Below are 15,075 nucleotides of genomic sequence, written 5' to 3'. Positions count from 1 at the left end.
ATACCATAAGACATCCAAGAGAGCATGCTGGTGTTAATAACGCTGATATTGAAGACATGATTAATAATGCAAACCAAATTATACCCTAGGATTTGCTATACGTAAATCATTGTTATACGGTGATGCCAGTCATGACTCCAACAATTGGTGACGAAGAAAGATGAATTAGTTTTATTAATTCAGGCGGAAAATCATTATTATCATGGCTGACAGTAACTACCGATAACACTCAAAATAACATTGCTTGGTTATTTACATGGCATATTGCATCATAACAAGGAGTTTCTGCACCAACCCATATTTATCGTTTTGAAAAATGCTGAACGACCAAATAATCAAGAACGTAGTCATGATATTTGACAATTTTAATGTTAGTGAAGTTTCTTTCCGGATAAATGGACATCAGGAAGCATCTGAAGACATAACGTTAAATTTTTTAAATAACTATGTAGCACGTGCATATCATCGTTTAATGACATTTATGGGACGTAATCAAAATATAGGTACTGGTTTACAAATGTCACAATTAGATTTTAGAAATCTGTATCCGATCTTTTATTTTTCGTTGGAGCATATAGAATCATTCAAACAATCTGTCGTTGATATTTATTTTAAATCTCGCGTGAATCCAGCTGGTGGTGATAATTATAGAGCAATTGCAGTTATACTCGGCGATAAAGCAATGCCACTTGAAGGCACTGGCGGGCGAATGCGAGTTGTTGATGCACATCGGAAAAATGTAATTAAAGTGCTCACGATATTTATAATGTCATATCATCATGTTAGTGTCAGTCTGACTCCTGGTCTAATTAAAAAGCTTCAATCGAATTCAGCAAAGAACTGTGGAATGAAAATATCACAAACAAAATCAGATCACAGGTGGTCAAAATAAACTATGATTGTCAGAACGTCAACTCAGGCATTTCAATGACGCCAAAACAATCAAAAACAGGCGTTAAACTCAATCTTTTTGCTGGTGCAGTCAAAGAATCAATTAAAACAGGCGGTATATTTCCATTCCTTGCAACTATACCAGCGATAATAGCCGCTGAAGCCCCAGTTGTTGCAAAAGCAACTACACTTGGTGCTGCTGGAACTGCTGCTGGGATGACATTAAAGAAAACAACAGGACAAGGATTTTAAAAAATGGGGAAGGGGTCTAAGATTACCAGGAACTCCTTATACGAAACAGGTCTGAGACTTCCAGGAGCACTTCGTTAATCTTGCCAATGTCAAATTTTGATTTGCTTGATGCTGCTAAATATTAAGTATAAAAATTTCATAGATGTTTTTATGCGTAACCAATTACCAAAACTACCAAACCATACTGAAACCCGGTGTTATTATATCAATGATATTAGATAATATTCGTGGCTCAGTCCAAACATCCGGTGATACAGTGACTGATTAATTCATTATGTCTAATAATAAAATTACAATTACTGACCATGGAGAACCAGATTCAGACATTGACTATGTAACGAAGAAATGCATCCTTCCAATAATGAACTCGTTAGTTTCAGTTAATAATTAAGTAACTTAATTTAGAACTGAATACACTAATTATGCACATTTGTTTACGAGTTTTCGTAGGAACATAAACACATCCATTTTTGAATTTTTGGGAAGTCTACCAGCCATTGATATTAAACTCTCCGACATAAAAATTACCGACAAGTCAGTATATACAGTAGCGTCTGGACAAGCATTATGGTCACCATTTAATAAATCTATCAAACATCGCGCTGAGTTTACCGGTATATAAAGGTTCTCAGTACTTGGTGTTAAAACATTTATAATATCTATCACAATTTCACGGCGTTATCCACTAAATGGATCCTCTGGATCTATGTTAGTGATGTTGGAACAAAACGACGAGGAAACATTTAGTGTGGAACCCGAAGAAAAAAACACGGCTTGATATATTATTGGTGTCTTGAATTAGTAGTAAATCTACACCTACTTAAAATATAATGAGCTCCCCAATAAATGGTCAACGTTTTAGATATAATGAGCTACGTGAATACAAAAAAAACAAAACGTAAAAAATATCGTTGACGAGTATACAGTAAAAGTAAAAGAATATCGCAGCCGTTTCGTTGTTGTTGACATAACTGTATATTCGGCGTCTGCAGTTATTGCTGGAACCGGCGTGTTGATATCAACAATAACAATAACATCACCGGCAGTTGTAACAATTTGTGTTTTAGCTGCAACAACAATTTCTGGAATTCTTAATATCATCGCAAAATAATGTGTACATGCACAAATGCAAAATTTCATCATTATATAATAAAATTGCACACAGCGACGCCAGCATGCTCCAAATTATCCTCGTTATTATAATCAAGTCTAAGTGACGGAAAAATGTCAGATTTTGATTTCACAAAGATGATTAAAATTTACAAGAAAGTTATGACTTTGGTAGAATACACGCATGATTTAGAACATAGGGATTTAAATAATAATGTCAACTCCGAACGACCTACTTCATCAGATTGTCGTTAATACAACTCCGTTAAAAATCACGATAATATCAGTGAGCTCAACTAATCCAGAACTTAGTCAACTTTCCATCTGCAATTCCAGCGAAAGAAATAAGCTAGCACAATTACAATTATATTACAGCTGGCCAAATATCAGATCAAAATCAGTTTTTTGATTACCAGCAAAAAATTCGCTTGTATTTGCAAATAAATATAAAGATGATGGAACTCACGATTGGCAAGTTGTCGGAATTGCAAGAGGTAGTTATCATATTGAACAAATCAATGATTAATTCCGGCGCAGAATCAAGTCTAAAAGAGGAAAATAATCAAAAATAGCTGTCACTGTTCATGAACCAACATTATCAGAAGCGATTGAAATAAATTCACCAGATTATACTGTAGATATTTATCAATCATCGATCCGATCAGTGTTAGGCTGGCCTGAGGTTCCTCCAGATTATAAAAACCACCAGAACCAAACTAAAATGGATTCCTCACAGATGAAAAAAATGTATAACAACTCCAAAATATCAAGAAGAAGAATTTTCATTATACCCTGATCTTCAACATTTCTATTCTTTTCTATGGTCAAATCAGGAGGAGGATTTTATACTGTTCGAGACAAAATATTCAAATTATTAACTGATAAAATTAGAAATGAAGATATAACTATGTCTATATCATTAGTAAATATATTTAAAAAAATACATTCTGGAATATCCTAATGATGATCTAAAAAAAGAAAATCATTGAAACAATACAACATTTAAATCAAGTTTTATCAGATCTTGACGATATTAATCAAAATCGTGTTTAAATTATAACTCATGCAGGTATTGGATTGGAAAAAGGAAGAAAATAAACTTATAAAGAAATATTTATCTGTTATCATAGATTAACTGAAGCAGCATTACCAACGTTTGTAATACCAGGATTCGAAACCGACGGACTAAAAAGAACACTGAACAACATTATCAATAAATATTTTCCACAAATTGTTGAGTTATGGAAAAAGGAACCCCACCATCAGTAAGTCTAGGACATAACAATAATACGCACGGTGAAGGTCGTCATATTTCACCAGAATTGTTAATATAACTTCACCAGTCGCAGTTAATCTTGTATGAGACGTAATTGATGACAGCTATTAATATTAATTTATGTGTAAGATCATAGTGATTTTCAATCAAGGATTATAACATAATTTATTTTTATTGATTCTCGGTAAATAGTACATAAATAAGGAAAATAAAAAAATAAACAATTGCATAATAAAATGATTAAAAAGTCAAGGATAAATCTAGCCACGAAAGGAACCCCAGTTGCCATAACTTTCATTATCACTACTTTCACAATCCCCCTTAGCAACGTTGTTACTACTTTGACTTTTACAATCACTTTCACTTTCACGATCTGGCATATTCTTTTTCAACTGCTTCACGCACGTGTTAATAATTTTGTCTTTTCATATTCCTGAGCTAATTCTGATCTCATTTTATCAATTGCACGTGAGACAGATACGAACTTTTTAACCGAAACCAAAGACTGGAACATAGTCAGTTGGATTTGCTTAATGAAGATATATTTTGCTGATAGTATATATTTATGTTCAAATTTTCATGCCTGTAATAATTCAAAATCACAAAAAGTTCTTTTTCAGGATCAAGCTGAATTTTTATACCATCATTTTTAACTTTTAATTGCAGAACTAATATCATTAATATTTTCGTAGTTCATTATACATATCATATTTCTCAACCAAGACGAGATAATACAATTGCGTAGTATAGCTCAAACACAACATCCAGATTCCTAAATTAATATTTCCCTTACCTCTGTTCACTCCGGAATGCACTTACAGACTAACTGTGAGAGAGCGATTATCTGTCTTTTATAATCATGAATACGCCCAAGCATAATACTCCAGAAAATACGTCTTGAAATTCCCGAACAGAAATACGTGGTAAATGACACATTTTTGGAAATTCCCAAGCCATTCTGGAAAATACGTTTAGAAATCTCCCGTAATTTTATGTGGGCGAATGTTCCAGAAAATCACGTGATAGAGTTATTTTTGGAAATCCCGTCATTTCTGGAATATTCTGCGTGGGCGTATTCATGACTATAACAAACACAGAATCGCTTTCTCCCAGTCAGTATGGAAGTTTATTCGGGAGGTACCAGAGATAAGTGAAATATTTTCTTAAACTGAGTTGTGTTAATTATCACATAGATGGTTAAATTATTGTATATTCGTATATAATTAGTTTACGATCACACAATAAAAATCTCAATTAATCGTATAAATATTACGCTGTAATAAGCGAGGTAACTAATGAATTGCTTTGCCGGAGAGAGTTTTAGCTTGAAAGAGTTATCTCCCTTCAACAATAATGAAAAATTATATTCTGTTTATATTTCTTAGAGAAAGCAGATCTGGTAATATTATTTGTGACGCGCTGAATCGAAGGCTTGCAAATATCAAAAGATTTGCCAGCTGCATAAATTGAACGAAATATTATTTCTTCACAAGTTTATACATTTGTAGATACAACTGCTCTAGCGATCTTAATACTACGGCCAGTATTTAAAACTTTATAATTTTGATTCTGTGTAATGGCTCGTAAATTATCAAAAGAGTTATTGAGTTTTTGAAATTAATATGATCGATCACAAGACCGTCTTCGATTACAACCAGAAAACATTAGTAAATAAATTTATGAGAGGCATATTTTATTCCCATCAATACCAAGGATCAGATAACCAGTATTAGTGACAAAACTGACTGGCTTTTTAGTCGATAGTTTCTGATTATATCATCACGAGATGCTTCATAATTCTTGATGATAGGATGTTTCACAAATTCTTTTTGCTCCATTTATATAAATATTATTTTTTTAAATGATTACTTGTCTAACTGATTATTTGAAATCTGGCTAGATAATCTTCATTATTATCAGTGCTGTTTTATATCAGAATACATTTTCATTTCTTTGTTTTATTACCACCACATTGCACACACAACCGAGTTTTTCTTCTAACCCCAACACCACATTTCAAACACGGTTTAGGTCCTAAACCTTCTCTTCGTACACTTTGTAAGTAAAGTCCATATAATACGTGTACACAATCTTTGTTAAAAGGAGTTGTAGAGGCTGTCACAGGCCATTTGAATTTATTCTTTTTTGGATGTCATTATATATATATATATATATATATATATATATATATATATATATATATATATATATATATATATATATATATATTCGTCTTAATTATAATATGGAAGAGTTATTATCAGCGATGAAGATTAAACTTTCTGAATATAGATTCGGTCTTAATATAAGACCCCCTGACCCACGAAGACGACCTCTGGTTGAAACGACGGAAACTCTGATTAAAAGTATTTGTAATGCTGGAAAAGAATTTCGCATAGATGGCGCAACTCGTGTGTGGTGAACATTTAAAATCATACGCTACACCGATGGTGTCGATGCTACAATGAACGACCAACGGGAGACAACGATTATTAATTATCGCGACAATCAAAGATATTGTTTTAGAGTAATGTTTATTAAGGAAGTAGACAATACTTGGATTTTCAGTGACAAAAGTGGCCCGGTCCTTCATAATGAAAAACTCGCCTTATTAAGTAAACTTTCCAAGCCGTGAATGTTGACTGTATTTACTAACTGTATTGTGAAAGAGCATATCCTGTAACAGCAGTTATTTATGCCATTTATCCCCGGAATGATAAACCCAGCGTTCATGATCTAAAACCGATGAAATTTTCGAAAATAACTTGTGTAGCGGAACGCGTAACGGAACGTTTTACAAACGCGATACGTGAAACAGATCAGCGATGTGAAACAATACATAAATGGGCTGAATCAGTCAACATAAAAGGAGTACTGGGCAGTAAAGATTGGTGTTTGGTAGTATATTTAAGGTGACGATCAAATAAAATGTTGCCTATTTTATCAATACATTTCCTTTTCTCCTTGTTAACGTTTCAGCATGGCAGCCTTAATGTTCATTTTCCCATGTCCCCTAGAACCTATCATTTAAAACTTACGGATGTATTTTAGATACGATTTTCCCTTTTCTTAAGATAGTTTGTGATCACGGCATACTATTGCTTATTTCTTCTTTCCATGGAATTGCCATACTAATGTTAATTTACTTTGTATCCATAGGGTCATGCTAATGTTAATCCTATTGACGTTTAACATGGAACTCCCATTTTCCCTTAGGGTTATATTTTTTAAGATGGAGGCCATAATGTTAATTCCCATTGTCCTCCGATGGTAATTTTATCACGATATCGTGGCCGGTTACTACCTCAGTACACAGGATAGTTAATATGATAAGCGGATCACTGACATATAATTAGACTCATGTATTCTATCTAACCTATGCTTAGTCATTATCACATCCATAACAAGCCTTGTGTTTATGGCATCTTTACTTTAAGACACATGAAAAAGAGCCAGGAATATATGCGTAGATGGAGAGATTCCAAATACGAGTTACAAGTCTGCATCGTTCACGCGGCTTTACACCATAATTCACAGAATGTACTATAACCTCATAAACTAAACAAACTTACATTGTTATTATTGATGCCGATATCGGTCGTATTTATATTATCTTATGCTTATGTTCTAGATCTAAATGTTGCTATATATCATATTTCATTTCTGAAATGTTACATTATTAAACCTGTAAAAAAAGTTGCGCCTATATTTACATTGCTATGGATATTGATGTTTGGAGTGTCTATACTTATTAATATATACTCATGTTCGAAAGTGTTATTCTAAACATTTGCTTGAAGGTAATCAAATTAAACAAGAACATGAAAGTCAAGTATCACTTCAGTTTTATTAATCATGTAGCTTTGCCACTGTCTCATACCTTAACTCTGTTCACCAAATAAATGATACAATCTTCATCTTATGGCACTGATCACAATCATTAAGAGGGTTACAATATAACTATATAATCTTCTTAAGGCCTTGGATAAGCAGGAGTAACGATGAAAATGTTGCTAAAATAAATTACTCTTTCAAACATTGCAAATATATGTGTGTGTGTTTGTGTGACTTGGAAATTTAACTTGCTTTAACAATGTTTCAGTCATATCGCTACGATGCCTGCAGTGTGACAGTTTATAGTGATGTCTAGCGCTGGGTCATCATATCCCAGACATGTAGCATGATGTCCCACCCAGTCACATTATCCTGACACCAAGGCGACCAGTCCTAAGACTAACCTCTTAATGCTGAGCTCCAAGCGAGGAAGCTGTTAGTACCATTTTTGTACGTCTTTGGTATGACACAGCCGGGGATCGAATCCATGAACTTCCGCATCCGAGGCGGAAGCTCTAACCACTAGGCCACCAGAGCGGTCAATTGCAAATATAAATAGACGATGTATCTTTCGTAAAGAATGAGAGAGGAGAAAGAAAAAACACTAAATAATTAAATGGAACAAATGAGTAGAGAAAGAAAATAACAAAGGAAAAAACGATAACGAATAAAAGATGATGCTAGACGCGTTAGCAACGAAACAAAATGGCACTGACCTCATGAGGAAGCATCAACAATAATTTATGAAAAAGAGATTGTCACATATTTCCGTAAAGCACTGTGCACTGGGCATATAGCATGTGAAAAGTCAATACGCGTATTCCTGAAGTGAGTGAAAAAGGAAAAGTGGGATAATAATGACTAAGCAATATCAAAGGTCCTAAACCCATATAAAGTCAGGTATTTCAATAGTAACACACTGGCAGTATTTTTAAAGTAATTGAAACGAAGTCGGTTTTTTCCATTCTCATTTAGTTTGTCTCAACAAAGCAATAAAAGTCGCCTACTTCTTTCTGAACAAATCTCTTACAACCTTATCTTGCGAAAGACCTGGTAGTGAAAAGTATCCACTTTGTTTGCGGGGTCTGAGGTTCTTGGAGATAAATTTCTTTAATGTTTGCTATGCAATTCTTCCTTACTGCACCAGGACTCCCCCCCCTCCCACACAAAGTCCACTGTCTGCCCCACGTTTCTAGTTTTAACCGCTATTTGTCGCATCCTACAATTTGTTTTCTAAAGATGACAGAACGGTGTCATTGAAGATTGTGAATCGAACATAACATAATTCTATTCTCGACTCAGCTTGGGAGACATGTTTGTTAACTGACGTATATTCAACCCTGATGATACTGACATTAGGTGACATACAGTTATATCACTTGGTAAACTGTTTCCTAATATCTGAATCCTTCTCACATTTTAAGACATTTTCACATACACAATTCGCCTAAGACGAAATTTAGGTATCCAAAACTCCGCTCACAGTTGATGACAACTATTGTGAAACTGTAAGTACTATATACAGAGACTCGTTCGCGGCACTCGGAACCTCATACCATTATCAGTTGGAAAATACAAGAATTAAAGTTCAGTGTTCATATATATCTAGTTCCTCGCATAAAATAGTCTACTTACTGCCCAAGTTGTGGCTAAATTGCATTAAATTTTTAATGAGAAACGATTGAGAGCCCTCGTTATCCATTGAATATGCACCATATCATGAGTCTTCTTTTGAGGAAAAATCTGTAATTATAATTAATCCTGCATTAAATTGTTTACTTAAATTAGAAAAAGGCATCATGTTACTAGTACATGGTGTACAATATATTATTCTATTACAGACAGACACGCTCACATTGCGCCATATGCTTCTTTTCTCCAGATACCGACAAATTGTGTTATGCTTTTTTGGAGTTAGGAGAATAAAGTATTGTGTGAACTCCAATGTGTAGGCCATGATGGTTATGATTATAAAGGGAATCTGAAGACATTTGAAATAAATTTTCTCACGTATTTTTATATATATTTTGCAGGCAAAATTGAGGACGTGACCTCTGTACCAACGGTCATTGGGGTGGTCATAGCAGTGTTAATTGTGATAGCGGTAATCGTTGCAGCTATAATTATATTCAAATGGTACAATACTTTAACACACACGTTTTTGAACAAATCTTATAATACCCTTTTTGCTAGCTGAGATGATATCGTTTCTACAAACAACAATTACGTCACACAAATATATTTTTAAGCATTTTATTTTTATGCGGTTGTCCTTAGCATTAAATTACGTTACATTTGTAATATTCTAAAGGTGAGATCTGTTATCATATGTTTCAGAAACATATTTATTCTACATTTGTGAAGGTTATGATTGTGTTAAGTATATCTTGTACAATTTATAAATGAATCGAAATCAAATACATAACAAAACATTCCTTGAGGCTGATGTTATCCGTACTCTTGTATGCATTTTAATGATCACTTTTAAGTTAATGCTCTTTCGTGTTTTCTTCTTAAATGTTAATGCGACGATTGAAAGAAGTGGTCAGTTTGATTAAAAGTTTATTGGTTTTGTTTTTGATTTGGGTTTTTGATGGTGGGATGGGTGGGGTATATTTCTCCCATTACTAATTTTTATCATATAACTTATATTGGGTTTGAGTTAGCCTTTTGTGCATATATTAAAACATGCATTTAGCTCACAGTCCTCCATATGCAAGTGTCTTCTAACTAAAACCAAATTCTTTAAAAGAAAAATCCTGTCTTAAGTGTTCATAAAATAATTATGTTCTCGTTCTGGAATTACTTCAGTGACATATATTCGTGAAAAATGAAGCTTCAGCTGTCATGAAAGGGAGAAGATTGGTTACACAATCAATGTATTTTTTCAGGCGACAGAAGAGACGTAAAGAAGACGGCACCCACATTTCTGATTTACCGAAAGGGTTGACAATTCATATGTATGGGAGTTCCATGGAGGCGGGTGATAGCAATGCAGCGGTTGAAACCTCAAATTACGATATAACAAACGATGAATCGGTACAAACTTATTCTGTGCCACGCAAAAACAAGAAAGATACCACAAGAGTCCCTGAAATAGCAAAGAAATATGGCGACGTTTCCGTTGACGATTATGACAAAATTGAGTTCGAGATGAAAGGCGCAATTAAAGCTTCCAGTTATGCCACTTTACCGGCCGTGGAAGGAAATATAGAAGACAATACATATTCACATGCATCCAACCAATTAAATTATGTCACCACAGCTAGAGTTACTGCCAATGAGTATTCTCATTGTAAAGTCAATAATAAGGATATGCTAACAAATGATGATGTTTACTCACATATAGACCTTGAAGGGGACTGTAAGAAAAATCCAGCAGCAAACACCAAGGAAGAAGATGATTCGTATAACCACATCCACTTTGAGGATACTAAACATCCAATGACACATGAAAAAGCAGTAATTCTTGAGAAAGAATCCGAATCGTAGAAATATCCCCCAACATGCTTAGGTGACAAGTCACTTGACCCGGAGAGCAAAACCTACCCCTTGAAAATTGGAGATAATGGAGTATGTTCGATAGACGAACAACATCAAGGAATAAAGGCTGTATCATTGATGGATAATAGCAATGAGTTGGCAACAAGGTTTAAAGAGCAGCAGTACACCGCCATTTTCAAGGTCAAGAACGTGAAAATGTCTAATGGATTTGACGTTAAATGAAATAATAATTCGGAGTCGAGAAGACCAAATGAACTGCTCAATACAGCCGTTAGTTGCGACTAATACTTTTAAATATTTGTATACGTTTGTGACGGAAGGTATGGACCCATAGTTATCAGTTATATACAGTCAAAGATACAAATAGCCAGAGTATCTCCAACTGACTCATACCTACATATGTAAGATTTCATTTGCTTCAACAAGTATACGCTTTTGTAAATAAGACAAATGTTCCGGTTGTTCACTCTCATTTTATTTTATGCTTGGATAAGGCAGTAGAGAATCCGCTACTGCATCTTCCCTTCCCTGACCCATGAATTCACCTCCGCTTTCAAGTGACCCTTCTCACTTCTTAGAAATAGGAATACAAGTGTGACCCTGTAACCCATGGTGACAATGTTTCCGTAAGATGACTAAAGAAACAACAACACAAAAATATAAAACAAACTATAAAATGACCTTCATATCCAAATATTAATGAGACATCTATTACTATCAGTAATATTACAGAGATTTTATAGAATGACAATGAAAAGAATGGCGATTGAAATGGGTTGTATTCGGATTTAAACAATGGGAAGACAATGGTGATGATAACACTAAAGTAACAAAAATACATTTTGTAGCTCAATCATGTGCTGGCATGAAACCATTGAAGTAATTGCTGCATGTTTCAACTATAGCTCATCCAGCTCCAGTACGGTCAAAAACGATGAAATGTCCCTTGTTTTATTCCAAATGTGTGCCAGCAATTATCATCATCGTCGTCATCGTCATCATCGTCGTCGTCATCGTGATCATCATAATCATCGTCGTCGTCGTTTTTATTTAACTTCAAGTCAATATTTTGTAACCCGAATTTTCTCGATTGCAGACATTGAAAAAGCTAAGAACATTTAGAGCTACTTGTTTAGATACCATTTTACCCTTTGCTAAATTATGAAAATAATGTTAAAAAATTTCTTACAATGAAATGATACATGAAAAATTTTTAGTATTCAGAAGATATGTTTTATAAACGGCTTATTTTTCTTATCCAAGATAATTATATTAAATTAGCTCCAGGTCCAAGTTCATCCAACATCTTAAGTTATAGACCAGCCTTTACTGAAAAAAAATATATATTAAAAAAAATAAATCTCTCCGTTCTTCTATACCACCTTATGGCAGGAGTCACAACTTTCAAATTTGGCAGAAATATTACACGAAAAGTAGTTTCCACGATATTACTTATCAAATTGTATAGAACCTTCTGAGCCTTGAAGGTCATGAATTTGAGGTAATTACCTTTATCATCTATTCACAAACATGGGTTTTACATGGACAAACATTAATCGAAAATTTGAAGAAAAAGTTAAACCTGTTCCCAGAGAAGTAGAATCCAACAAGCAATCATGGGACGGTATTTCCATTTCTTCTTTTCACTGGATGTGAAAGTTAATAATTAACATTTAAATGCTTACCCATTCATACTAGACCCTTTAATTAAATATGTATTGGTTATGATAAATGCGCCTGGGTCCACAAAGGAATGAGTCTTCTAGTGCAGCTCGATTCATTCCAATGAAATGTTTTATGTATTTTGCGTTTAGAAAGGAAACACAAAAGTAATAAGAATCATGTTAATTTTGTTTGTTTGCGTTGTTAAAAAGCAATATATCAATAAAATAAAATATCATAGTTACTCTGAGCCTCGAAAATTATTACATTAAATCCGCCTGAGTTTGCCTTTGTTAGTATTAAAAAAGCAATGCAAACTTGAAGAAACAAAGTGCAATAGCTCATAATCTGCCCTCCCTTTCTGAACTCTTCAGTGTATAGAGGCTGAGCTAAGAGCATTTCCAGTAGGTATTGCAGCTGGTTGACATTCGTCGGTTGTATGATAGAATGATATAACTGAAATTATTTTTCTAATCATGGGCAAACATTTCAATAGAACGTCATAATAAATTCGCGATAAAGTAATTAACGGATAAATGTTAGACAATGGATACAATCATGCGTTAAAGGGTATGTATATCAGATGTGCAGATAATTGTAATTGAAATTTGAAGAAAAAGGATGTGGAAGAAGAAGATAATTTGGAAATAAAATAAATAGTGAAACAATTCCATGGCAAATCAACGACAACAAAAACACCCAAAAAAAAAAAAACGAATTAAAATTAAACTGAATGTTGAAATTATTATTTTATTCAAGGATGTCAATTATGAACCTTCATTCACGATTATGTGTTGCATTATGGATACAGATTAGAATATGAATCTGTTTGTGAAATCCTTATATTGACCTTTCTTAATTAAGGCAATGAATTACAAACAAAAAAATATTGTCCATTGTGTACCTTATTTTCATGGGGCGAAAACTTTACACTATAAAAAAGTTCGGCGATGAACATTATGTTATGAGTTATTATTTCAATTTGCATAAAACGACTGCGTACTTTCTCAAATGCTCACGTTACATACAGTTTGTAGCGTCAATTTTGAAATTAATTCTATTTCATGTAGTGAAAATGAAAAATGTATGCATCTGATTATTAAAGACTTATTTTGATCCTTTTCTCAATGATACAGTCCAAAACAAACAAAAATAATTTTCATTGCTAATTTTATTTCCATTCCAGTCAGTTTTACCATTGCGTATTTTATTTCCTTTACATTCATTTTATTCATTTCGTATTTTAGTCGTAGGGATCTATAATCGACTGATCACGTATCAAAGTTTTTTTGCAAACGGTGAACCGAATACTGTTTTATTTGTGGGCACTTCTCCGTCCTTTAGCTACGTTAAGGTATCGGTCTTTAAAGTGTCCCCCTACATCCAATAAAAAATTTTAATTTTTTTTCTTGTTTCTGTATCCCCCATAGAATATGCAATTGTTTTTCTGTAAATAAAATAAAATCTACCTGGGGAAAAAAAACAACGTATTATCATTTTTGATCAGGTGTTGCTGTTTCGATATTCGCATTTTATTATTTTATGGTGGGTTGCACACACAAGGTCCCTGGAGCTGGTCCTTTTGTTTTCTTTTCCAGTTTATTTTTTGACATACTTCTCTCCTCAGAGACTTGGTCTTGTGGCTGGTTTCTATATAATGGTCCCTATGTTTCAGTGATTTTGGCCAAGAATCAATATAAAGTCCTGTGTATGTTATATGTGTATTCTATATTGGTCTAGTCATGCTATATCGTGTTTGTGTTAGGACTGACCATTTTATATATATTTTAATTTGCATGTAACATGTTTATTTACTTTTTGTATTACAGTAATTCTTTTTATATAGTGACGAGACCGCAGTTTTCGTATATAGTATTATATATATATATATATATATATATATATATATATATATATATATATATATATATATATATATATATCTGTGTGTAGAGAGAGAGAGAATATTTCTATTTTGCGTCGTTGTATACATATGTATCTGAGGGGTTAGAAATCACTCAGCAGTTTGTCTTGGTTAACATAACTAAATACAAAACGGTAGAAACGATATAAGTTGTCTTCTTCCCCAGCGGCTTAGTTACCTACGTGATGGAGTAAATACCTAATACGAGAGGGAGATAACTAGGTTAATGAAAGCGGAGATATGATTAGGTCCTTGATGGGACGTTTGTAATTTTATTTCCTAAATTTTCTTTGAATATTATAATAACTGACTAGCATCTGTAATATGTGTCCGAGTTTATTGGTATTGAAATAGCAATGAGAATTTATAGGGAACAAAGTATATAATGCTGCAATATTCACTCCTTGATCCTTGATCGGATGGTATTCCATTTCATTTCGTGAAGAAAATTACATAAAATGTATCCCTTTTTTGTTAATTTTTTGTGTGAATATTGTAGTAACTGACTTGCATGTGTAGTATTAAAGTTTGTCTCAAATATCTTCTGTTATTATTAAGAATTTGATTTTACCATTACATGCTTGAACAATTACTAGCAATTAATGACACAAATAAAAGCCAT

General features: G+C 33.4%; 1 protein-coding gene across 2 annotated transcripts in view; it reads left to right on the top strand.

Moving 5' to 3' along the window:
• The window catches only part of LOC149797334 (uncharacterized), a 109,602-nt gene extending 95,144 nt beyond the window's left edge, over positions 1 to 14,458 (top strand). The window contains exons 3-4 of one of the 2 annotated variants that reach the window (XM_089962057.1): positions 9,397 to 9,499; positions 10,255 to 14,458. In XM_089962057.1, coding sequence (XP_089818183.1) covers positions 9,397 to 9,499; positions 10,255 to 10,855 — 704 coding nt within the window. In that variant the 3' untranslated portion in view covers positions 10,856 to 14,458. The remainder of the gene's footprint in view (positions 1 to 9,396; positions 9,500 to 10,254) is intronic. The other variant, XM_089962058.1, reaches the window with a different exon arrangement.
• Positions 14,459 to 15,075: the final 617 nt, after the last annotated feature.

The sequence above is a fragment of the Sinohyriopsis cumingii genome, chromosome 6 (genome assembly GCF_028554795.1).
Source record: "Sinohyriopsis cumingii isolate HCF-2022 chromosome 6, ASM2855479v2, whole genome shotgun sequence".
NCBI classification, from domain to species: Eukaryota; Metazoa; Mollusca; class Bivalvia; order Unionida; family Unionidae; genus Sinohyriopsis; species Sinohyriopsis cumingii.
The sequence above is the reverse complement of the archived record's forward strand: the minus strand, read 5'-3'. Positions and strand labels throughout refer to the sequence as shown.